Here is a 26853-nt window from a genome sequence, read left to right on the forward strand (position 1 = left end):
ACAGGGCATGGTGCCTCAGAGCACCAGAGCAGGAGGCAGGGCACGGTGCCTTGGAGCACGAGGGCAGGAGGCAGGGCACGGTGCCTTGGGGCGGGAGACAGGGCATGAAGCCTCAGAGCACCGGGGCGGGAGACAGGGCCCGGGACATGGCCTCAGGGCGCTATAATGGGTTGGGGGTGGGGGAAGGCTCGCGGCCTCAGGGCACCGTGACCGAGTGGGTTGAGGCGGGGGAAGGCACGAGACCTCAAGACACCACGACGGGGCGGATCTCCTCAGCCCCATGATTAGGCGCCGGGCGGGACAGCCTTCCGCCCCCGTCTGCTAGGCGGAGACTCCTCCCTGTGGCGCGCGCAGGAGGCTGCCGCGCGGGTCTAGCGGCTAGGGGGCGGGACTTCCGGGCCGGGTCGACCTCTTCGGAAATGACGTTAGCGTGTCAACATGCAAGATGGCGGCGCATCACCGACAGAACGCGGCCGGGCGCCGGAAAGTGCAGGTGAGCGGTTGGCCGGGTTTCCCGCCGGAGCGGGGTTGTGGGGTGACTGCGGGGCCTGCGGAAGAGGGAGCGCGGCCCGAGAGCGCGCGAGCACCCGGGAGCCGTTGGAGAAGGCGCCGGGCTGCGGGCGCCGGAGGCGGTTTGATGATTGGGGCGGCGGGGAGCCGTTGGAGGAGGCGCAGGGCTGTGGGCGTTGGAAGCCGCTTAGGGGGTTGGGGCGGCTGGGCCGTTGGAGAAGGAACAGGGCTGCGGACACCAGAGGCGCTTTGGGGGCGGCGTGTGTGGGAGGAGCAAGGGGGGTGGGGCGAGGAGAGGAAGCGGTGGGTCTGCTCCCCTGTTGCCCTGGGGGTCTCCTGGGACAGCTGCTGTTGTACCTGGGGAGGGCAGGGGTGGGGCGAGCAAGGCTGCCTCTCCTGCTGCTGAGAAGAGCGATACAGAATCTGGTAGAGACCCTCCCCAGCCTCGCCCACGGCCGCTCGGTCCCCGTCAGTGCTAGACATAAAATAATTAAGAAATAAAATGGAGCTAAAATATATTGCAGGCACTTGTTAGCCGACGGTCTGCCCTTTGCTCCCACCGTCTACCACTGGGATCTGGGGATCTGACGCGGAGGGTGGGGGCGTTTCCTTAGGGGAAACGTGTGTCTGGCTTAACTGTGTCAGATGCTCCATATTGAAGAGGCAGAAGTACATGTTCAGCTTTAATTACTGTCTTTTCATACTGTTTTTAAAGTGAGAATATGCCTCAGCCATCCCATTGGGTCTACGCTTTGTTTCAGCCTGGTGTGTTTGGGGCATACAGAGTATCTTTCAGAGCAAGAGGAGGAGGAATTTTTATATGTGTGTGTGTGTGTGAGAGAGAGAGAGAGAGATCAAGAAATGTTTTGATGATCTTCCTGAGGATTGGATCCTCTTACTGAAATACATGCAAAAGCAAATATTCTTAAACAGGAAAAGTAGAACACTATTGATAATTATGCTTCTCCATTTTGTTTGCTCTAGTAGAAACATTCTTAATTTCATTTTAATTAGAAGTGTCCATACAGAGGAGACTGGATGGTTTAGGGGATTGTTGATCTAGAGAGCTGTCTATAGTAGGTGGTCAATTCAAATCTGGCCTAGGTCTATCCACAGTGACCAAAAGTTACCACTGGATGGTATTGGAAGCTGTCAGTTCAGTTCCTACTGGACAGGTGTTCATCTTTGTCATAAACAGATAGTTAAGGGTTAATGTCTCTTTTACCTGTAAAGAGTTAACAGGCTCAGTAAACCTGTCTGACACCTGACCAAAGGACCAATAAAGGGACAAGATACTTTCAAATCTTGGTGGAGGGAAGTCTTTGTTTGGGTTCTTTGTTTTGGGGGTTGTTCTCTCTTGGATCTAAGAGGGGCCAGACATACATCCAGGCTCTCCAAGCTTCCTAAAATAGTCTCTTCTATTCAATATAGTAAGTATTAATTAAAAAGGCGGATTAGTCTTTTATTTGTTTTCTGTATTTGCAAATGTGTATTTGCTGGAAGGATATTTTATCTCTGTTGCTGTACTTGTACTTATGCTAGGGTGAAGGGAGTCCCTCTAGTTTTTATAAGCTGTATACCCTGTAAGCATTTCCATTCTGATTTTACAGAGATCGTTTTTACTTTTCTTTCTTTAATTAAAAGCTTTTCTTTTTAAGAACCTGATTGATTTGTTCCCTTGTTTGAGACCTCAGGGGATTAGTCTGCCCCACCAGGGATAGGTGGGGGGAAAAGAGGAGGGGGAAGGTGAATCCCTCTTTGTTTTAGATTCAAGGAGTTTGAATCAGTGTGGAGCCTCTCAAGGCAACCCTGGTGGGGGGGGGGGGGAAGGAGGGGGGAATGGTTAATTTCTCCTTGTGTTAAGATCCAAGGAGTTTGGATCTGTGTTCCCCAGGGAAAGTTTTTGGGGAACAGAAAGTGTACCAAAACACTATATTTTTGGTTGGTGGCAGCGCTATCAGATCTAAGCTAGAATTTAAGCTTAGAAGGGTACATGCAGGTCCCCACCTTTTGGATGCTAAAGTTCAAAGTGGGGAACAAACCTATGACAATCTTACAGAAACCACCATGACAATTTACGCCTTGGTGTAGGTTGTAGACAGTCTATGGAAATAGAATTACTCTCATCCTCCTATGAAGTGGGTTATTTTTCCAGGTCAGGGCATAATTAGCATAGGCAACCCCAAGGGTTCAAAAATCATGAGTGAGGTCCAAAAAATCATGATCAGAGATAAAAAGAACACACATATATATATATATATACTAATAAATTTGCTAAACTTTTTTTTTAACAACCAAGAGGGATAGAAACTTCACTTCAAATTTTCTAAAAGTGTGATTTTTTTTTTCCATGCAACTCCATGATTCTAGGAACCGCAGCTTTCAGAAAAACAACCAATATTGTGAGACTCACAATAAAATCATGAGCTGATAACAGTTTGTAAGCACACAGCTGAGGAAGTAACAGAGTCCTGTGGCACCTTATAGACTAACAGATAGCAGAGGTGAGGAAGTGTTACTAGGGAAGTTTGCAATGCTATTACCTTAGTTGTACCTATTCTGTAGATAAACAGAGAACCTTCCAGGGCTGTCAATTGGTGTGCCTTACATGAGTATAAATTCAAAGCTAAGGGCTTGTCTATAACAGGAGGGTTTTGAAGGTATAATTGTACCAGAGTAACAGAATCAGTAAAACCCTCCTAATTTGGATGCAGTTACACCAGTGTAGTTTATATCTGTTTCTCGAACTTGCAAAGTTATAGTGGTATACACACAGTTATATCGATATAACTATGTACACAATAGGGGTTAGTCTACACTTCCAAGGCTTGCCTGGGATAGTTATACCGGCAATGCCCAATTGTGGAAACAGTGTTTACCAACAAAAGTATTGTTTTGCTATTATAGTTAAACCACCTCCCTGAATGACAAAAATGACTCTTGCCTGTACCCTTGGGGAATGGAGGTTGTTCGTAACTCTGAACAAAACATTATGGTGGTTCTTTCAAAGGTTTACAACTGAACACTGACTTAATACAACTTTGAAGCTTTACGATGCAGAAGAAATATGCTGCTTTCCCCCTTTTTTAACACAGTACTGTACTGCATTTGCTTTTTTGTCATCTCTGCTGCTGCCTGATTGCATATTTCTGGCTCAAAATGAGATGTGTGATTGACTGGTTAGTTCGTAACTCTGGTGTTCATAATTCTGAGGTTCTACTGTATAAGCTGCATCAACACAGGGGTTGAGATGGATAGCTATGTTGTCTAGATGAGTGATTTGGGTTTTGCTGGCAAAACTTTTTATTGTATGGCTTGTCTAGGGCTTATACTGAAATAGGTATGTTGGTTTTAAAACCAAACAAACAAAAAGGCCCTCATCCTTAACAAATAGCTATATCAGTGTTACCTTTTACGTGTAGACCAGGCATAAAATAAAAATGTCCAGATCAAAGCTCTTTGTTCCTTTTAAGCTGCAGCAGAAAGGCTGCTTGAATAGGGATGATGTAATGTGGGAGCTATTTGAAATTAGTGGAATATATTAAAACATTTACATTTAGAAAATATTTTCAGCTAATGATTGCTACTGAAAAAGATACATAAAATGAAGTTTGCTTTTAATAAGTGAAGATTTTATAAAGGTTGGCAAATAGGACATGTAATTCTTGTGATACCTCATGGCTTGTCTATACAAGAGGTGTTTTTACATCCGGTTAATTGATTGCCAGTTAACTCAAGGTAGCTAATATATTTGTAAAACTTAAGAATGTGTATTCTGGTGTCCATGGTTAAATTGGCAGTCAATAACTCATAGTAAAAATTCTGGTGTAGACATACCCTTAGTGAAGAAACCCTATTAAGGAAAAAATCATTCTGGGATACCCACTAACTGCTAGGGAAAGAATGTTCTTTCTTGATGAACAGGCAGTCTGTCCGGTTGAGTAAGTCCCTTCCTCAAGTTACTAGAATTTACTGTTGACAAAATTCCTAGTTGTTAAATGTCATGAAATCCTCCAGTGACTGTGAAAGGTAATTTTTAAATCATCCACCCTAGCATTTGAACTCAAGTGTTTTCTTTGCTTTTTCAGGAACAAAGAATGCCTTGTATCAGAGTTTTGATCTCCATCTTATCCTCCTCTACCATAGCCTTATACTTGAATTGTCACTCAAAGTAGAGTTACAGGGTGGGGGCACCACTCGTCCATTAGAAAAATATCTGCATTAAGCTGTGTTTTGCAACATGCTGTAAAGGTGGCAAAAAACTCTCTCAATTGAACTTGAGAAGAATCAGTTTCCACAGGCTTCCCTACAAAGAACTCTCTGTGCGTCTGCATAAAAATCTTCTCTGGGCTTTGTCAGTCAAAATACTCCTGGTAAATATAGCTTTAGAGCTAAGGGACACAGGTGGCCACTGAGATAGCTAGGCCCTCTCCATTTAAGAAACTAAAGAATACCATATAAGTTCTTTAGGACAGAGATTATCTTTTACTGTTATGTTATGTGTTTTCACAGTGCCTAGCCCAGTGGAGTCCTGGTCTGTGACTGTGGCTCCTGAGCGCTACTGCAATACTAATGATAAAAGATCCTTGTCATTATATTGTTTTTCAGACGTGGAATTGAATAAGCAAACCAGTGCAAAGCATGAAGCATTGGTGTGCTATTAGTCTTTCCTGCTTGGCAGATGGGCCATGGCATGGTATACCATATGTAACTTCCAGGTGACCTTCATGGTCAGCCCTAAATATAGGACACTGCAGAAATCTAGCCAAGAGGTGGGAAAGGCATAAGTCACTGTGAGTAAGTGTTGAAAGGACTAACTGTGGTGGTAAACTTTTAAACCGCAAAGTACAGTCTATTACATGAACATTACGTATCACGGCATATTCAATGGCATTCCAACCAGAAAAATACTATCAACACTTCTTTTTATTTACCAGAATTAGGGTTACAGCAAAGTTATGTTTGTGTTACTAACAGCCATCCTCTGGTTGTGTTATAAGAGAACATAAGAACATAAGAAAGGCCGTACCGGGTCAGACCAAAGGTCCATCTAGCCCAGTATCTGTCTACCGACAGTGGCCAATGCCAGGTGCCCCTGAGGGAGTGAACCTAAAAGGCAACGATCAAGTGATCTCTCTCCTGCCATCCATCTCCATCCTCTGACGAACAGAGGCTAGGGACACCATTCTTACCCATCCTGGCTAATAGCCATTTATGGACTTAGCCACCATGAATTTATCCAGTCCCCTTTTAAACATTGTTATAGTCCTAGCCTTCACAACCTCCTCAGGTAAGGAGTTCCACAAGTTGACTGTGCGCTGCGTGAAGAAGAACTTCCTTTTATTTGTTTTAAACCTGCTGCCTATTAATTTCATTTGGTGACCCCTAGTTCTTGTATTATGGGAATAAGTAAATAACTTTTCCTTATCCACTTTCTCAACATCACTCATGATTTTATATACCTCTATCATGTCCCCCCTTAGTCTTCTCTTTTCCAAACTGAAGAGTCCTAGCCTCTTTAATCTTTCCTCATATGGGACCCTCTCTAAACCCCTAATCATTTTAGTTGCTCTTTTCTGAACCTTTTCTAGTGCTAGAATATCTTTTTTGAGGTGAGGAGACCACATCTGTACACAGTATTCGAGATGTGGGCGTACCATGGATTTATATAAGGGCAATAATATATTCTCAGTCTTATTCTCTATCCCCTTTTTAATGATTCCTAACATCCTGTTTGCTTTTTTGACCGCCTCTGCACACTGCGTGGACATCTTCAGAGAACTATCCACGATAACTCCAAGATCTTTTTCCTGACTCGTTGTAGCTAAATTAGCCCCCATCATGTTGTATGTATAGTTGGGGTTATTTTTTCCAATGTGCATTACTTTACATTTATCCACATTAAATTTCATTTGCCATTTTGTTGCCCAATCACTTAGTTTTGTGAGATCTTTTTGAAGTTCTTCACAATCTGCTTTGGTCTTAACTATCTTGAGTAGTTTAGTATCATCTGCAAACTTTGCCACCTCACTGTTTACCCCTTTCTCCAGATCATTTATGAATAAATTGAATAGGATTGGTCCTAGGACTGACCCTTGGGGAACACCACTAGTTACCCCTCTCCATTCTGAGAATTTACCATTAATTCCTACCCTTTGTTCCCTGTCCTTTAACCAGTTCTCAATCCATGAAAGGACCTTTCCTTTTATCCCATGACAGCTTAATTTACGTAAGAGCCTTTGGTGAGGGACCTTGTCAAAGGCTTTCTGGAAATCTAAGTACACTATGTCCACCAGATCCCCCTTGTCCACATGTTTGTTGACCCCTTCAAAGAACTCTAATAGATTAGTAAGACACGATTTCCCTTTACAGAAACCATGTTGACTATTGCTCAAGAGTTTACGTTTTTCTATGTGTCTGACAATTTTATTCTTTACTATTGTTTCAACTAATTTGCCCGGTACCGACGTTAGACTTACCGGTCTGTAATTGCCGGGATCACCCCTAGAGCCCTTTTTAAATATTGGCGTTACATTAGCTATCTTCCAGTCATTGGGTACCGAAGCCGATTTAAAGGACAGGTTACAAACCTTAGTTAATAGTTCCGCAACTTCACATTTGAGTTCTTTCAGAACTCTTGGGTGAATGCCATCTGGTCCCGGTGACTTGTTAATGTTGAGTTTATCAATTAATTCCAAAACCTCCTCTAGTGACACTTCAATCTGTGACAGTTCCTCAGATTTGTCACCTACAAAAGCCAGCTCAGGTTTGGGAATCTCCCTAACATCCTCAGCCGTGAAGACTGAAGCAAAGAATCCATTTAGTTTCTCCGCAATGACTTTATCATCTTTAAGCGCTCCTTTTGAATTTTGATCATCAAGAGGCCCCACTGGTTGTTTAGCAGGCTTCCTGCTTCTGATGTACTTAAAAAACATTTTGTTATTACCTTTGGAGTTTTTGGCTAGCCGTTCTTCAAACTCCTCTTTGGCTTCTCTTATTACACTCTTGCACTTAAGTTGGCAGTGTTTGTGCTCCTTTCTATTTGCCTCACTAGGATTTGACTTCCACTTTTTAAAGGAAGTCTTTTTATCTCTCATTGCTTCTTTTACATGGTTGTTAAGCCACGGTGGCTCTTTTTTAGTTCTCTTACTGTTTTTCTTAATTTGGGGTATACATTGAAGTTGGGCCTCTATTATGGTGTCTTTAAAAAGGGCCCACGCAACTTGCAGGGATTTCACTTTAGTCACTGTACCTTTTAACTTTTGTCTAACTAACCCCCTCATTTTTGTATAGTTCCCCCTTTTGAAATTAAAGGCCACAGTGTTGGGCAGTTGAGATGTTCTTCCCCTCACAGGGATGTTGAATGCTATTGTATTATGGTCACTATTTCCAAGCGGTCCTGCTATAGTTACCTCTTGGACCAGCTCCTGTGCTCCACTCAAGATTAAATCTAGAGTCGCCTCTCCCCTTGTGGGTTCCCGTACCAGCTGCTCCATGAAGCAGTCATTTAAAGTATCGAGAAATTTTATCTCGGCATTTCGTCCTGAAGTGAAATGTTCCCAGTCAATATGGGGATAATTGAAATCCCCCACTATTATTGGGTTCTTAATTTTGATAGCCTCTCTAATTTCCCTTAGCATTTCATCATCACTATTACTGTCCTGGTCAGGTGGTCGATAATAGAGGTTTAAATGCATTTGTATGCTGTTCCCTTATCTTACTACACAAACTTTGTCATTTCTTTTTATGTAAGTCACTGGGATTTTTTTTCTATTGATCCACTTTGAGTTCTCCAATTTGAGCCTTTTTTCATTACACATGGGTGTCTCCACACCCGTTGGATCTTCTTCTCCGGTATAGATTCAGACAAGCCACTCTTCTGTGTTGTCACTCTTTGGCATGTGAATGTGTAATTCATATATTCTGGCTTACAGCCCCATTGTGATGTCCAGCAAATAGGTTTTGATGCAAACATCTTGTGGGATCACTAATTTTTCTCTAGCAAAATCTTCTGCATGTGTCTTGACATGTTGCTTTCTTGTTTCATACATGTTCGTCCTTTCCTTAGTGTTTCCCAAACTGTCCTCTGTGGAGCACTTTCTTGTGATCTGCAGCAGCTGGCTTGTCACATGACAGTGATTCTTTGCATTGAAAGAAGTTAGAAATGCATGAATTATTTTTCATGTAAGCAGTTGATGTAGTTGCCAAAGGGATGTTATTAGGTCGTGGTTGTGAATGAAAAAAGAAGTGTCTGACATTTTCTCCATTAAGAAGTGGTTCATGCTGTTTGAATTCCTGCCTTACCTAGTTGTCCTAATAATAGGAGCACTGTTGGCCCGATATATTTCTAATGTTAGAGGATCCTTAGTAAACCTATCCAACACACAAACATTTTCTTTCTTTCCTCCCCTCACCCCCCCCATCACCCCTATCCTCTTAACAAGATCTCTTCAAAAGTGATCACTTAATACAAGTAATGGTAGGAGGAATACAAGAAGCATTTGCTTTATCTCCAGGAATATTATTATTGTAATTTAAAATTGATTATGACAGTTTCTTTTTATGAGAGGCAGAAAGTTATTGCTACAGGTCATTCTTCAGAGGATAACTTTTTTTCCTTTCTTACTCCATTTGTCTTAAGCTTAAAATATACTAGTCAGGAATAGTTTTCTTTTTAAAGAGGGGAAATCTTACTACAGAGGCATTGTAAAAGTTGTAAAGATTTCTTAGGTAAGACAGGAATGTCTGTTTGAAATTCTACCTTCTGATGGTATCTGAAGAGCATGTGACCTATCATAAGCTCTCTTGAGCCTTGTCAACAGTAGCAAAATTACCTCTTGCTGACAGTGGGCTTCAGCAACATGCATCTTTGTTGTTGCTGACAAGACTTTGCTGGCTGTCTCTGTTTTTAAAAAAATGCAGATAGTTCTTGCTCTGAAAACATTTCATTTACCTGTTAAGTTCACATGACACTACAGTCCCTTTTTCCCACTTTGACACTTGTGGGAGGAAAGTAATCGTGTGATTAAGCCCTGAAGTGATAGTCAGGTGATGAAAATTCTGTTCATTGGTCATCTGGATTTTCTATGTGAGCACAAACAAGTGAGTTGTCCTCTTCACCTCTGTTTCACCCTCTGGAAAATGAGGATAACACTCCCCTCCCCCAGTTTCCCCAGGTATAACTATATTAGCAAACCTCTTCTAGTATAGACCTGTCTTAAGTATCCTACGTTCATGTCCTAAGAATGGCCACACTGTGTTAGACCAGTGGTCAATCTAGCCCAGTATCCTGTCCTCTGGCAATGGCCTGTGCCAGATGCTGCAGAGGGAATGAACAGATCAGAGCAATTATCAAGTGATCCATTCTCTGTCGTCCTGTCCCAGGATCTGGCAGTCAGAAGCTTTGCCGTCTTGGCTAATAGCCATTGATGTATCTATTCTCCATGAACATATCTAATTTTTTTTCTTTTTTGAATACAGTTGTAGTTTTGGCCTTCACTGCATCCCCTGGCAATGAGTTTCACAGGTTGACTGTGCTGGTGTGTGAAGAAATACTTCCTTTTGTTTGTTTTAAATCTGCTGCCTATTAATTTAATTGGGTGAGCGCTGATTCTCGTGTTATTTGAAGGGGTAAATAACACTTCCTTATTCACTTTCTGCACACCATTCATGATTTTATAGATGGCTATTGTATCTCCTTTTAATCATCTCTTTTCCAAGCTGAACAGTCTCAGTCTTTTAAATCTCTTCTCATATGGAAGCTGTTCCATACTCCCATCATTTTTGTTGCACTTCTGTATCTTTTCCAATTTTAATACATCTTTTTGAGATGGTGTAACCAGAATTCCCTGCAGTATTCAAGATGTGGGTGTACCACGCGTTTATGTAATGGCATTATGATATTTTTTGTCGTCTTATCTATCCCTTTCCTAATGGCACCTAGCAGTCCATTCACGTTTTTTTGACAGCCACCGCACATTGAGCAGATGTTTTCAAAGAACTATCCAAAAAGACAGCATTCAAGAGACTGTGGAAACAGCTAATTTAGATCCTATCATTTTGTACGTATACTTGGGATTAGGTTTTCCAATGTGCATTACTTGGCATTTATCAACAGGGAATTTTGTCTTCCATTTTGTTAGCCAGCCACCCAGCATTGTAAGATCCCTTTGTAACTCTTTGCAGTCAGCTTTGGACTTAACCATCTTGAGTAATTTTATATTTTCTGCAAACTTTGCCAACTCACTGCTTACCCCTTTTTCCAGATACTTTTTATAAACGTGTTGAATACCACAAGTCCCAGTACAGATCTTTGGGGGACCTCGCTATTTACCTCTTTCCACTGTGAAAACTGACCATTTATTCCTAACATTTGTTTTCTGTTAATCAGTTAACTGATCCATGAGTGGACCTTCCCTCTTATATCATGACTGCTTATTTTGCTTAAAAGCCTTTTGTGAGGGACCTTGTCTAAAGTTTGTCTACAGTCTACACATGACTTTCCAGAGTTTGTTCCTTTCTATTTTACTCATTAGGATTTGACTTCCAGTTTTTAAAGGATATTTTTTTTCTCTAACTGCCTCTATTACTGTGTTTAGCTATGGTGGCATTTGGGGGGGAGGGGGTCTTCTTACTGTTTTTTGGTTTTTTATTTGAGGTATACATATAGAGTTTGAGCCTCTATTATGATGTTTTTTAAAAGTTTCCATGCAGCTTGAAGGCATTTCACTATTATGACTGTTCCTTTTAATTTCCATTTAACTAGCCTCCTCACTTTTGTGTAATTCCCCATTTTGAAGTTAAAGGCTACTGTGGGGGTGCGGGGTTGATATTTTTCTCTCTACAAGGTAGTGAAATTTAATTACATTATTGTTGCTATTACTGAGTGGTTCAGCTGTATTCACCTCTTAAACCAGATCTATGCGCCACTTAGGACTAAATCAAGAATTGCCTCTTCCCTTGTGGGTTCCAGGACTACTGCTCTAAGAAGTAGTTATTAATGGTGTCTTAAAATTTTTATCTCTGCCTCCCATCCTGAGGTGACAAGTACCCAGTCAATATGGGGAAAGTTGAAATCACCCATTATTGTTGAGTTTTCTGTTTTATAGCCTCTCTAATCTCCCTGAGTATTTCAAAATCACGTTTGAGGTGGTAGGTAGTATATTTCTGCTGCTATACTCTTATTATTCATACATGGAATTTCTGTCCATAAAGATGCTATGTCTTTATTTTCTTTGTTGTTGGTCTTGATTGCTTTAATTGTTGACTTATTCAGATATTGTACGATTGCACAATCTACTGAAAAAGAGGCAATGCTATGCTGTGTTAGTCTACAGTGGCTTCTTAATAGTATCATGCCTTGGTTTGCCTGAGTTCCCCTGTATTTTCACTTAGAATTTAGATCAATATGTTTTCAGGTTTCATGGCTGAAAGGAACTTTAGAGACCCTTATTTAAATTTTTTGATATGGCTTCTATTTTATGAAAGCAGGAAACAAGTACAGTCTCTGCCTGATGAGCATTCTAGTGACAAAAGTTAACTGTCCTTAACAGTTTTCAGTTCCCTAGTCAGGTGTGCATTTGAACAATGTGAAAAGCAACTGCTTAGCCAACAACTAATATTTCAAGGGCCTCTAGAGCAGAATAATTTAATTGCCATGCCTGATCAGTCACAGAATAAAGCTGAAATGACTATCTTCTTATCTCCTATCTGTACGAGATGATTTCATTACCATAGTTTCTGTGCCAATAGTATATAAGAATTGTATGCTGGTTGGTGGGGAAACCTAGAATGAGAAGAGATAAGCAGCTATAAGATTAAGTTTTGCAAGTTTTCTTGTGTGGGTTTGATCAAGAAATATATGAACCTTTTCTTCACTTAATTCCATAAAAGTCTCACTCATGTGCAAAAGTAACCAGTTATCCTCCCACCCCAAACACTCTTCACAAATGGTACTATTGGAAGGGGCTATCATTTATTTTTTATTTTAATGTTTAATAAAATTATAGGTGCTCTGGGTGCCTGTCACATACATTTAAAAATTACAACATGAACGTAAAAAAGGACTGCCCACAAACATGTCCATGTCAGCCCATACTGTCTCCTCTCCCTCCATTAGTGCTGCCTTGTAGAGTGTGAGGCTACATTAACAAAAATGTGTTAACCCTTGAGGGCTCAGCCACGTGCTAGTTTATCATTTAGCAGTAAGGCATTCCCTGGGAAATATCCCACTCTCTTCTAGCCTCTGACTTCACCACCTCAACCAAGCTTCACAATCATCATTGCTGTGTACAGTATTAAATTGTTTGTTTAAAACTTGTACTGTGTACATTATATAGAATAGCCTTTTGTCTGGTGAAATTTTTTTCCCAGGAACCTAACCTCCCCTCCCCCATTTACATTAATTCTTATGGGGAAATTGGATTCGCTTAACATCGTTTTGCTTAAAGTCGCATTTTTCAGGAACATAACTACAATATTAAGCGAGGAGTTACTGTATTTAGGTTAATCTTTCTATCTACCCAATGGGACTCAGTGCTCAGTCTAGAAGATACCATCAGAGATGCTTAGTTTTGCAGTTCTCAAACTGTGGATTTGTGTCTCCAGAGGTAACATGCATGTTAACAGCAAAAATGTTTTAAAATAAATAAATTAATATATAGAGGTGAGAAACAACAGACCTCAACTCTATTGTCTTTCTGCAAATTTGTGTACACAGAGTCAGTCCCTTTGTACCTCTCTCTAAAAGTGGAAAGTTTCAAAAAGTTCAATGAATAGAAGATTTTTGGGGGTGGAATAGATCAGGACAAGGAGAAAGTCTGGAGATAAATATGAGAGGCGAGGGACATATGCTTTTTTGTTAAAATATTATGTTTGTTTGCCGTTGAAGAAAAAAATCCAGAATACGTAACGTTGTTGTTTTAGTTAACCAGACAGATATTTAAATTGTTTTATATATGTTCTCCTCCTAATACGGCATGGCAAGAAAATCCTGCAAATATTAATGATTAACCTGTTGAACTGGAGATAGTTCACCTCCCAATGACTTCATAAATATCTGCTTCAATTACCAAAGGTAATTGAAATAACCAATCATTCATTTTCTGATATAGCTGTAAAACTAAACTGAAAAGTTTTCAAAATAAATCACCGTTTGAAAATGTAGGTTTCATTTTTAGAAGGTACACACTATACATCTATCGCTGAGTTGTGAAGAATGCGTATTAAGGTTATAACAACCACCAAGAATGCACTTTTATGTAGAAAACCATGATTAAATTGAGTCTTCCTGACTAGTGATTTAAATCAAATCTCCCCTGCAGGCAAAACAATAGAAGTGTAGATTTTACCATCACAATCGTTGAGAAGTGATTTCTTGCTCCACAGCATTCTGTCGAGCAAGTTTTCTTTAACCATCTTAAGATCTGTTTCTTTATCTGGTGATGGTTACTATTAGGACAGGATCACCTTCTTAACAGCCCGATATTACTTTGTTTTAATGTAATATAGATGGAATGTGAGAATGACATGTTCTGCTTTTTAGCTCATGGCTGCTGCTTTCCTAATCTGGCAGCAGATAAAGGCCTCAGACCTTACAGTATGGCTACAGGAAAAGGCCTTATCCTTACAGCAGGGTGATAGAAAGTGCAGGTCAGAAGATGGGCCCAGCCCTCGTGAGGAGGTGGTGGATTGTTGTGACAGAGTAGGGAGGTAGGGTATATTGTGGGGACCTTAATAGGCAGAGCTGAGAGATTGTAGATGGGATCCAAGTAGGTGGGAGAATCTAGCAGTATTGAGAGCCAGGCCACACAGGATGGAAAAAGTGGGAGAGGGGCTTGGGGCTATACAGGGAAGGAGGGTGGCTGATGAACAAGACGACTGTGAGGGGAAGAATGTTTGTTTTTTGTATTTTTAATAGGTATCTGTTCAAGACCTTAGCACAGTGGGGTCTCTGATCTAGTTTGGGGACTCCTGGCTCTGTTGTATTAAGTACCATATATACTCGTTCATAAGCCAAATTTTTTTAGTAAAAAAGAAGCATCAGAGAAGGGGGTCGGTTTATGAACAGGTATAGAGAGGGAGAGGTGGGACACAGCCCCTCCCCCCAACAGAGGGGGCAAGGAGAGGCAGCAGAGCCAGAAGGGAAGAGGCGGAGCCAGAATCTCTCTGCTTCTGGCCATGCTGCTCTCCCCCCAGCTTCCCAGCCTCCGAAGCAGCTGCAGCTCTGGGGCTGGCAGGCTGCAGCCATGCTGCTCGGCCCTGCCCCCCAGAGCAGCTCCAGCCAGGCCAGAGACATCCTCCCCTGTCCCACCCCAACTAAGATGCGATGGGATGGGATGGGGAGAGTGTGGGGGGGTCCCAGGCTAGGAGAGGGGTCATGTGGGGGGTGGTCAGAAGGGTTACTCCACTAACCTCCAGCTTCTCTCCCCTCCTTCCCCCCCCCCCCAAAAAAAATCTCCACCAGTTGCTGTCCCGGCCCATCAGGGTAAGCAGCTGGTGGGCCAGGACACTTTGTTTACTTGGGTTTACCTCCATGCCTGCGGACGCTCGAGGTAAACAAACCGTCTCGGCCCGCCAGTGGCTTAGCCTGATGGCCCAGGAGCCAAAGTTTGCCAACCCTTGAATTATAGGGTCGGCTTATGAATGGGTCACACAAATTTTCCATTTTTACTTATCCATCTTGCGGGGGTGGGGGTAGCTTATAAACTAACTGGCTTATGATTGGTTTCAGACTAGCAGCCATGTTAGTCTGTATCCGCAAAAAGAACAGGAGTACTTGTGGCACCTTAGAGACTAACAAATTTATTTCAGCATAAGCTTTCGTGGGCTACAGCCCACATCTTCGGATGCCTGGAATGGAATATATATTGAGGAGATATATGTACACATACAGAGAGCATGAAAAGGTGGGAGTTGCCTTACCAACTCTAAGAGGCCAATTAAGTAAGGAAACAAAAAAACTTTTGAAGTGATGATCAAGATAGCCCAGTACAGATTGTTTGAGAAGAAGTGTGAGAATACTTACAAGGGGAGATTGATTCAATGTTTGTAATGGCACAGCCATTCCCAGTCCCTATTTAAACCTAAGGTGATTGTAAGGAGAAACTGCTGAGCTGGAATTGATATGCAAACTAGATACAATCACCTTAGGCCTCTTAGGGCTTGGCTACACTTACAAATTTGCAGCGCTGCAGCAGGGTGTGAAAACACACCCTCTCCAGCGCTGCAAATTGCGGCGCTGCAAAGCGCCAGTGTGGTCAAAGCCCCAGCACTGGGAGCGCGGCTCCCAGCGCTGTCCGTTATTCCCCACAGGGAGGTGGAGTACGGACAGCGCTGGGAGAGCTCTCTCCCAGCGCTGGCGCTTTGACTACACTTAGCACTTCAAAGCGCTGCCGCGGCAGCGCTACCGCGGCAGCGCTTTGAAGCGCTAAGTGTAGCCACAGCCTGAGAGTTGGTAAGGCAACTCCCACCTTTTCATGCTCTCTGTATGTGTATATATATATCTCCTCAATATATGTTCCATTCCAGGCATCCGAAGAAGTGGGCTGTAGCCCACGAAAGCTTATGCTCAAATAAATTTGTTAGTCTCTAAGGTGCCACAAGTACTCCTGTTCTTTTTGGCTTATGATTGAGTATATACGGTAATAACGCAGGAACCAAATGTTTACTGCCCGTAAAAAGTTTACGGGTGTTGGAAACACTTGTGTACGCATGTGTTTCTTGCTGTGGCAAGATGTATTATAACAGACAAAAATGTTGAGCTAGAGATACTTTTTTCCCCACTTTACCACTGGGGAGCCAAGGCACAGACTAAGGCTATGGCTACACTTGCACTTCAAAGCGCTGGGAGAGAGCTCTCCCAGCGCTGTCCGTACTCCACCTCCCTGTGGGGAATAACGTACAGCGCTGGGGCTTTGACCACACTGGCGCTTTGCAGCGCCGCAATTTGCAGCGCTGGAGAGGGTGTGTTTTCACACCCTGCTGCAGCGCTGTAAATTTGCAGATGTAGCCATGGCCTAAGTGACTTGCCTGGGGACATATACTATTTCTGTCGTAAAACAGGGAATTAAACCCATGTCTCCCAATGCCTAGGCTAGTACTTTAACCACTGAACTGTCCTTCCTTTTGGTTTTGTTCCAGACTCTGACAAAGTCATCTTTGTGACTTAGAACAAATCTCTTAACCGCTCTGTGCCTCAGTTATTCTGTCTGTAAATTGGGAATAATGGCTGTTAGTCTCACAGAGGGTGTTGAGACTTGGTTATTTAATGTTTGTAAAGTTCTTTGAGATTTTTGAATGGAAGGTGCTATTAAAAATGAAATGGCTATAGAGTCACTTCTTTCATGTAGACTAAATATCTGAATACCATAATCAGATTTGTATAAATATATTTTAGGTCTCCTATGTGATTAGAGATGAGGTAGAGAAGTATAATCGAAATGGCGTAAATGCACTCCAGCTGGATCCAGCATTAAACAGACTCTTCACGGCGGGTCGAGACTCTATAATAAGGATATGGAGTGTCAATCAGCACAAGGTAACCAAGAGACTGTCTTTTATTAATTTAAAAAGTCACTTTTTACATTAGCAGACTGTCAGATTGACTAATTTAAACCAGATTACTACAATGTTGACATCTTGCTAAGGGTTTGTAGCTATCCTTATACTATTTATACTATTTAAAACTGCATGGCATTTTACAGACAAATAAGATGTGATTCATAACCAAATTGCTTACTTTCTATGTTAAGAGAATACAACAAAAGTAGATAATAAAGGGTATATAGTTTGGGGGAAATTACATCAAGTCAGGTTATGGAGTTGCTTTGCTTATTAATGTACTTCTTGGATCTGGACTTTTTTCATAGGTTACAGCTATTTAGGTTGATCATATATTTTGTGTGTATCCTAAGGAGACTCCGTTTTCCGCTTTTCTCACTCTCCTTTATTTTATCAGGATTCTCCATTCTTCTCCCCTGGCATGTTATGTTGTTTTACTAACCTGTTGTCTGCCTTAATTAGGGTCAGATCTTGCAAGGTGGTGAGGGTCCTTAGCTCAGCACTTTTACCGGATTTTAAGTTCTGAGCTCCTTTGCTTAGGAATCTTGTCTTAAGTTTACTTGGTGTCTTGCACAGCTGTCATGCTGTACAAAAACAAGAATTATAAAATGGTATGAGATTAAACTTTAATATAACATCTATTCCACATATAAAGTATTTTAAAATATGAGTTCTACTAAAGACCAAATTGTGACCCACTTACTCATATTGCTGGGTAGTTATCATCACAAGTAGCCCCATTGACTTCAGTGGGACTATTTGAAGTAACTGCTAATCAGCATAAGAGGTAGAAGGGGATATCACAACTGAATCCAAAAACCAGTTTAGTCTTTTCCAATGCTGAAGGGACCTCATACAATTTATTTTTTAATTCCAGCAAGACCCTTATATAGCATCTATGGAACATCACACTGATTGGGTAAACGATATTGTACTTTGTTGCAATGGTAAAACATGTAAGTATCTCTTTACTTTGTACAGTATTTAATAGCATAAAATGGGAAAATATGGCATTCAAAAATGTATTAAGTATATGACTGTTACCTACTGCTTCACTTCCTACAACTTGAGTAACTTTTTGCATGCTTTCTTAGTATATAAAGTAAGTTTCGGTAAAGTGTATTGTATGAACAACGAAGATATACAATTCCTCTAATTTTTAAAGAGAAACTAAAAGATATTAAGAGCTTCACATGCTCTGATGAAATAATCTGTTAATGTACTAATCTTTTCCATTTAGTGATATCTGCTTCTTCAGATACTACTGTTAAAGTGTGGAATGCACATAAGGGATTTTGCATGTCAACACTAAGGACACATAAGGTAAAAGGCATGAATTATAATTGCATAAATGATCATTACTGTTCTAAAAAATATAGTGTAAGTATTTAGATGCAGACTTCATACTGAAGGATATTTGCTGGTTCTGTATTGTCATGTTGCTGTACCCATTTTATTATAGGATTATGTGAAAGCCTTAGCATATGCAAAAGATAAAGAACTGGTAGCATCTGCCGGGCTGGACAGACAGATATTCCTCTGGGATGTAAATACTCTAACAGCACTGACTGCCTCAAACAACACTGTCACAAGTAGGTACATGGGAAAAACTAAAATATAACGCCTCTATTAACATTTTCCACTAGTTCAGTTTAGGACAGTAAACTCGAGTTTTTGTGTGTGTATTGTTACATGTTTGAATTTAATAATTTGAAATGATCAAATAACAGGTTCAAGTGGAATTATTTAATCAAAGATTATTAATTGGAGATTAGTACAGCACTATACAGAAAGAATAGATACATTTACCACAGTGGTTCTCAACCAGGGGTATATGTAACCTTGGGGTACTCCGAGGTCTTCCAGAGGGTACATCAACTCATCTAGATATTTGCCTAATTTTATAATAGGCTACATAAAAAGCACTAGCGAAGTCAGTACAAATTAAAATTTCATATAGACAATTGTTTATACTGCTGTATATACTATACACTAAAATGTAAGTTCAATATTTTTATTTGTTAATTTATTTTATAATGATATGGTAAAAAGGAGAAAGTAAGCAAGTTTTCAGTAACAGTGTGCTGTGACTCTTTTGTATTTTTAAATCTGATTTTGTAAGCAAGTAGTTTTTAAGTGAGGTGAAACTTGGGGGTATGCAAGACAAATCAGACTCCTGAAAATGGTTTAGTAGTTGGGAAAGACTGAGAACCACTGCATTACCACATTTGGTGTAAGGCAAAGAGATGACCTTTGTCTTTCTCTTCTCTGTATCTGATAAGATGCCAACGATTTTGCATCCTCTACCTAATTCCCAGTATCTGTCTTTTTTTGTAGGGTATGAGACAAAGAAACACCTTTTGTGGATAGAAAAATATTTTCCCATGATCGATTTCTCTGTATATTATGTTTTAATGTTTTTGTTTCTTGTTACTTATGGAATTTCCTTTATGGTATCTTTAGGTTACATGATTGATAAGCAAAAAGGGAATTCTAATCTGGTCATTATCCCTAACAGCTAGGACAACTGACATTTCCCAAAACATCTTTTAATGGATTCCCATTTCATCATTGCAGAAAGCTTCTACAAAAACAATTGTTCCTTATCAATCCTGCTTCTATTTCTGTAGACCCTTTTGGTAGTTTGAGGAGGACTCTATCCTGGACATTAGTTTTCTCACAGATGAGGAGGTGCCAGCAAGGATGGATTATAGCGTAATAATAAATAATGAGAAATTCTTGAATATAAGTTATTCCCAACACTCTGGCCTTACTATTCAAATATACTCTTTGCTAATACCTTAAAGATTTTGGGAGAGTAGTTAATACACTGCTACCTCGATATAACGCCACCCAATATAACATGAATTTGGATATAATGCGGTAAAGCAGTGCTCCGTGGGGGAGGGCTGCGCACTCTGGTGGCTCAAAGCAAGTTCAATATAACATGGCAAGATTTTTTGGGCTCCCAAGAACAGCGTTATATCGAGGTAGAGGTGTATGTAAATGAATTTGATATACTAAAAGCTTTGTTATTTGCTAACAGGTACTAATAGTATATATAAAATTATTCAAGTAATTCTCATCATTTTTTAAAAAAAAGATAATCAATCTCAGTTTATTGCAATACATACTCTTAGCTGAAAAACTAGAGCAGCTGATAACTACAGAATCTAGAATACAGGGGAAATCTCTTTAGCCTGGTCTACACTACGTGTTTAAACCGGTTTAAGGAGCGTAAAACCGATTTAACGCCACACCCGTCCACACTAAGAGGCCCTTTATATCGATATAAAGGGCTCTTTAAACCGGTTTCTATACTCCTCCCTAACGAGAGGAGTAGCGCTAGTATCGATATTACCATATCGGATTAGGGTTAGTGTGGCCGCAGATCGACGGTATTGGCCTCCGGGTGGTATCCCACAGTGCACCACTGACCGCTCTGGACAGCAATCTGAACTCGGATGCAGTGGCCAGGTAGACAGGAAAAGCCCCACGAACTTTTGAATATTTCCTGTTTGCCCAGCGTGGAGCTCCGATCAGCACGTGTGGTGATGCAGTTAAAAATCAAAATAAAGAAAGAGCTCCAGCATGGACCATGCGGATGTGATTGCTGTAAGGGCAGGCAAATCTGTTCTATCAGCGCTCTGTTACAGAAGACGAAATTCAAAATCATTTTTAAAAAATCTCCAGACAGACGCCATAGCAGGGACTCAGCGCACTGCTGCGTGACAGGCGTAACGGAAAGCCAGAGAATCAAATGGACGCTCATGGAGGGGGGACTGGAGCGGGGACTGGAGGACTCAAGCTATCCCACAGTGCCTGCAGTCTCCGAAAAGCATTTGCATTCTTGGCTGAGCTCCAAATGCTTCTAGGGTCAAAAACAGTGTCCGCGGTGGGTCAGGGCATAGCTCGGCAATTTACGCACCCCCCCACCCACCCCCAGAAGTGAAAGGGAAAACAATCCTCTCTTGACTCTTTTACATGTCACCCTATCTTTACTGAATGCTGCAGATAGACACGATGCTGCAGCACTCAACACCAACATCCTTGCTCCCCCCCCTACCCTGCCATGGGTGGCTGATGGTGCAATAAGACTGATATCCATCGTCATCATCAGCCTATTGGCACATGGGGCAGTGCAAAAGGGCTGGTAACCATGCCAACTAGCATCAGTTAGGTTGATCAAGGGTGCCTGCCCCTAATTTTTCCTGGTAGATGGTGCAATATGGCTGGTAACCGTCTTCATCATAGCAACAGGGGGCTGAGCTCTATCAGCCCCCACCCTTCATGTGTAAAGAAAAGATTCAGTTGCCCCTGGACTAACAGTGGGATGCTGGGCTTCTCTCCTACACACTGCTTAATGTCCTGTCTGGACTATCATAGCAGCTGGAGGCTGCCTTCCACTCATTTCTCACTAACAAGTCACTGTGTCATCACACAAGTGGGGGGACAATGCTATGGTAGCCCAGGAAGGCTGGGGGAAGAACAGAATGAACAGGTGGGGTTGTTGCAGGAGCACCCCCTGTGAATAGCATACAGCTCATAATTTCTGCAGGATCTGACACAGAGCAGTTGTGCTCTCTGGTTCTATGATACAGTGGTTCTCTAGTACACTTGCCCATATTCTAGGCAGGACTGATTCTATTTCTAGATACCAAAAAGGAGGGATTGACTAAGGGAGTCATTCCCAATTTTGCCTTTTGCGCCCCTGGCTGATCTCACTGGTAGCCACGATCATCTTATTACCAATTTATGGTATGGTAGATGGTGCAATATGGCTGGTAACCATCTCTGCTATCATGCAAAAGCAAAAGCATGCTGCTGTGTAGCGCTGCTGAATCGCCTCTGTGAGCGGCATCTAGTACACATACGGTGACAGTCACAAAAGGCAAAACAGGCTCCATGATTGCCATACTATGGCATCTGCCAGAGCAATCCAGGGAAAAAAGGCACGAAATGCTTGTCTGCCGTTGCTTTCCCAGCGGAAGGAGTGACTGACGACATTTACCCAGAACCACCCGCGACAATGATTTTTGCCCCATCAGGCACTGGGATCTCAACCCGGAAATTCCAAGGGGCGGGGGAGGCTGCGGGAACTATGGGATAGCTACGGAATAGCTACCCACAGTGCAATGCTCCAGAAATCGACGCTAGCCTCGGACCGTGGACGCACACCACCGATTTAATGTGTTTAGTGTGGCCGCGCACACTCGATTTTATACAATCTGTTTTGCTAAACCGGTTTATGTAAATTCGGAATAATCCCGTAGTGTAGACGTACCCTTTGAACATAATGTAATGAGCCTTTATTTCATCGATACCGAATAGAGCTTTAGCTTCAAAAGCTCTTAGCTTCTCAATTAATACATTGTAGTATTTTTCCCATAGGATATTAGTTTAGTGCTTTTTCTGCATATTGTACTTCCCATCTTCTGTATTTAGGCCAAAGCAGAAATGAATACAATTAATCTTTTAAAGAAGAGCTTGATAAATCTACCTAATGCCTACTAATGGAAGGACTAAAGCTATATAGTCTACAGCTATAGGCAGATATAGATACAAAAGGAGAGGGCGGGATAAGGTGGGAGTGAACACTAAGGTCTAGGAGCAATGCCCTGGTGAATCCCAGTTAACCCCAGCTACTGGGAAAAGCATTGTCAGCAGATCCTTTTATTTATCAGAGAGGTAGCTGTGTGAGTCTTTATCCACAAAAACAACGAGGCACCTTAAAGACTAACAGATTTATTTGGGCATAAGCTTTTGTTGGTAAAAAAAACACTTCTTCAGATGCATGGAGTGAAAATTACAGATGCAGGCATAAATATACTGACACATGAAGAGAAGGGAGATTACCTTACAAGTGGAGAACCAATGTTGACAGGGCTAATTCAATCAGGGTAGATGTGGTCCATTCCCAATAATTGATGAGGAGGTGTCAATACCAAGAGAAGGGAAAATTGCTTTTGTAGTGAGCCAGCCACTCCAAGTCCCTATTCAAGCCCAAATTAATGGTGTTAAATTTGCAAATGAATTGTAGCTCTGCAGTTTCCCTTTGAAGTCTGTTTTTGAAGTTTTTTTGTTGAAGAATGGCTACTTTTAAATCTGTTATAGAATGTCCAGGGGATTTAACTGTTCTCCTACTGGCTTTTGTATGTTACCATTCCTGATGTCTGGTTTGTGTCCATTTATTCTTTTACATAGAGACTGTCCGGTTTGGCCAGTGTACATGGCAGAGGGGCATTGCTGGCACATGATTGCATCTGTCACATTAGTAGATGTGCTGCACATCTATTAATGTGATAGATGCCAGCCAATGCCCCCCGGACAGGATTGGTCCTGCTTTGAGGAGAGGGGTTGGACTAGATGATCTGATATTCTATTATTCATGTGTCAGTATATTTATGCCTGCATCTGTAATTTTTACTCCATGCAGCTGAAGAAGTGGGTTTTTTACCCACAAAAGCATATGCCCAAATAAATCTGTTAGTCTTTAAGGTGCCCCAGGACTGCTCGTTTTTGTAGATCCTTTTTTTTGTGAGTTGGTGTTTAGTATCAGCCTCTGTTTAGCGGATGCCTTACATGAAGCACTGCAAAGCATTACCCCTGCAATAAAAAATAAAGCGGCTAAGAGAGAAACTTTCTCTTTTTCCTCCCTCTAGAGCATTCTAGCTGCTGAGAAGATGGGTGGGTCTCTCCTACATTGTTGCCCTAGGGTTCTGAGTAACAGCAATGAAAATGACCTGTTTCGTTAAGTTTAGTCCTGCACTGCTTGATAAAGTAGAATCAGGAAGACTATGTCATTTTGGTTTACATTTAGTTCACATTGGAAGGTTAGGTTACCATGAGGGGTAGAAACACTTTTTTTTAAAAATGAAAGCTAATATTCTGCAGAAATTTATGGCTCAGGCTCCGGCTAGAGAAGAGTATCTCACTAATCACTGGTGGGTGGATTGTTTTCAAGCCCTGTTTTAAAGATTGTGTGCTTGGAATGAATGTAATGTAACAGAACATATAAACAGTTTGCAGGAACATTAAGTTTTTTAAAGACAGAATGTATACAGTTCTTGGTGTTGCAGGTGGATATTTTGTCGTCTTCCCCAAATGTCTGGCAATGGTCTCTTGCTTTTGTTTTTGATGGTTTACTCCAGTAATTCCTTCTGAAACTTGGTTATTGTTGAAGTAGTTGGGAGTTTCTATTTCCAAGTAATCTTTGCTGACAATCATGGATAGGTCATTTTCTAGCCTAATGGGTATGGATTCAATAGGAGCTTAGAGATTTACTAGCTGTCTCATAGGAAAACATTGTAGGTCAAGTGAAGATGGCCTTATTAGAAACTTCTATAGTGATATTGGGACAAGCTGAAGCAAATGAACATTGATTAAAAATAATTTGAGGGCCATTTTTTGACCTGAGATTAAAGAAGGTAGAGAGACTGTCTCAAAGGCAGTAGAAACAAATGTGTGCCTGTGGAGTTGAATCACTAAAGATTCCCAAAAGAAAAAAAGCTCTGTTTTTTTCACTCTTCTTAAGCACTTGTTTGTTCAGTAACTAATGTTCCTAATGGGCTAGAGAAACACACACTGTATGCCTCAGAGGCCCTTTGAAACATGGGCTAGATGTAGAGCTAAATTGTGCCCTCTCCTCCTGCCTAACTCTACAGACTTCACTAGGGCTTTGGCTACACTTTCACTTCAAAGCGCTGCCGCGGCAGCGCTTTGAAGCGCTAAGTGTAGTCAAAGCGCCAGCGCTGGGAGAGAGCTCTCCCAGCGCTGTCCGTACTCCACCTCCCTGTGGGGAATAACGGACAGCGCTGGGAGCCACGCTCCCAGCGCTGGGGCTTTGACCACACTGACGCTTTGCAGCGCCGCAATTTGCAGCGCTGGAGAGGGTGTGTTTTCACACCCTGCTGCAGCGCTGCAAATTTGTAAGTGTAGCCAAGCCCTAGGTTTTATAAATGTAAATGTGGGCAGAATTTGACCCTTAATTTCTTACCAGACTGAAAGGAAACAGTATAAGGAGCCTGACAGTAGACAAACCCTTGTTAAAAGGGTGTATCCCTCAGTCTTTCTAGATGTAGGCACTCTAATTCAGAGGGAAAAGTGTTTACTTCTGAAGGCCACCTTCAAGAGGGAAGGTGTGAAATTTCTGTTTCTGGTAAGATTTGTACTTTTGGATGCTTTACAGTGAAGACACACAATATCTGTTCCCCTTTGCTCACTTGTTAATGTTGTATGTTAATCAAATGCTGCATATTATGAAACTGGAAGAATTTTTTTTTGGACTGGTAATATCCTACCACAATATGATCATGGCTGCTGAGCAAACAGAACAGTAATTTCCTAATATCCTATAATATAAATATATGTATGCAAAGTTCAGCGAAATCAGGCATGTTTTGCTATACATATGTGGTATATCTACTCAGTGTTTCTCAAATGCGGCCAGCAGGGGCTTTTCTTGCTGCCACAGCCTCATGAGCAATGACTGGCGGGAGGAAGAGGTGAAAACAGTGGCCCCTCCCCAAGAGCCACCAGCAGGGGTCGGCTCCTGCCCTCCTCTGTAGCCACAAAGGTCAGAGAAGCAGGCAGCCAGTGAATTCCCCATCTTCCTGGGTGCGGTGAGGCTCTGGCCTCGGGCTTCAGCCCTGGAGGGACGGGCAGCAAGCTCCAGTCGTGGGGCTTCAGGCTCCAGCTGTGGATGCCAGCCCTCGGCTCACCACCCCCCGTATCATCCCTGGTCCCTGCTGCCTTCCTGGAGCCCCATCCACCTCCTTGGCTCTCCCTGCCTGCCTCCCCATCCAGGGCTTAATTTGTCTCCTGGCTCGACAGGGCTGAGTAAGTCTGCTGTGACAATTGATATTTGTATGTATGTTAATATCACATTTCACAGCCTCCCAGCTAGCTAGTAAGTCTGCTGTGAAAAGTGATATTAACAAACATACAAATATTGCTTTTCGCAAAAGCAGACTTATTAGCTTAGCAAGTTTTTTTTTTATTAAAGCAACCTAAAAAGCAAAAGAAGCAACAACAAAAAAAGATGAGAATGTGCAAAGTATTTGTGTGCCTGTTCTGTTTAGGTCCAGTAAAGAAGAGAAACAACTGTACATTATTTTTATCATTGAGTCTGCAAAAAAAAAAAAGCTCTACATAAATAAATTACAATGATTTGGATATGTTTATGTGCATATTTATCTGTTTTTCCTAAAGTTAGTTGAATATTTTAGGGGAAATTGTCAGAGCGGCCACCACCAAGAGCACTCTGAGACCACCAAAAATTTTGTTGTGAGAACCCCTGACCTATATTATGGATTACATACAAAGCTGGGAGAACATGGGGTTTTTAATATCAAAGAGAAAAATATCTGCTCCATATGTATAGACTAGACTTAGAGTAAGACCAGTTTTCATCTAACATAAACTTGGAAATGACTGCGTTGGCAAATCTCATTTGAGGGGTTTGGTCCTGTTTGTTGATCTTCCATTGGTTCTGCAATAAGAGTCTGAGCCAAAGCATCTTGATTATAAATGACAAAAAAGGCTTTGCATGAAAGGTTACAGCTGCGAGCAGCGGCACAGGAGGCAGCAAACAGGGCTGCTAACAGGGGAGTTTGAGTGGGAGTTCCCATTGGAGGAGCAGGTGAGTGTCTTTGCGTCTGTTTGTGTGTAGTGTTTGTCTCTCTCAGTAGAGGCCCGGAGGGGCAGACTGCTGAAGGGGCAGCCGAGCCTGGATTGGCTGAGCCCTGATTAGGGGGTGGAGCCAGGCTAGGAGGGGCCTATAAA

General features: G+C 41.7%; 1 protein-coding gene across 1 annotated transcript in view; it reads left to right on the forward strand.

The window, feature by feature from the left end:
* Positions 1 to 393: 393 nt before the first annotated feature.
* Positions 394 to 26853, forward strand: part of WDR48 (WD repeat domain 48) — a 57285-nt gene continuing 30825 nt past the window's right edge. Inside the window, exons 1-5 of the mRNA XM_045006134.1 lie at positions 394 to 493; positions 16907 to 17047; positions 17948 to 18026; positions 18311 to 18393; positions 18533 to 18662. Of these exons, the coding sequence (XP_044862069.1) occupies positions 446 to 493; positions 16907 to 17047; positions 17948 to 18026; positions 18311 to 18393; positions 18533 to 18662 (481 nt within the window). The 5' untranslated portion in view covers positions 394 to 445. The remainder of the gene's footprint in view (positions 494 to 16906; positions 17048 to 17947; positions 18027 to 18310; positions 18394 to 18532; positions 18663 to 26853) is intronic.

The sequence above is a fragment of the Mauremys mutica genome, chromosome 2 (assembly GCF_020497125.1).
Source record: "Mauremys mutica isolate MM-2020 ecotype Southern chromosome 2, ASM2049712v1, whole genome shotgun sequence".
Classification (NCBI taxonomy): domain Eukaryota; kingdom Metazoa; phylum Chordata; order Testudines; family Geoemydidae; genus Mauremys; species Mauremys mutica.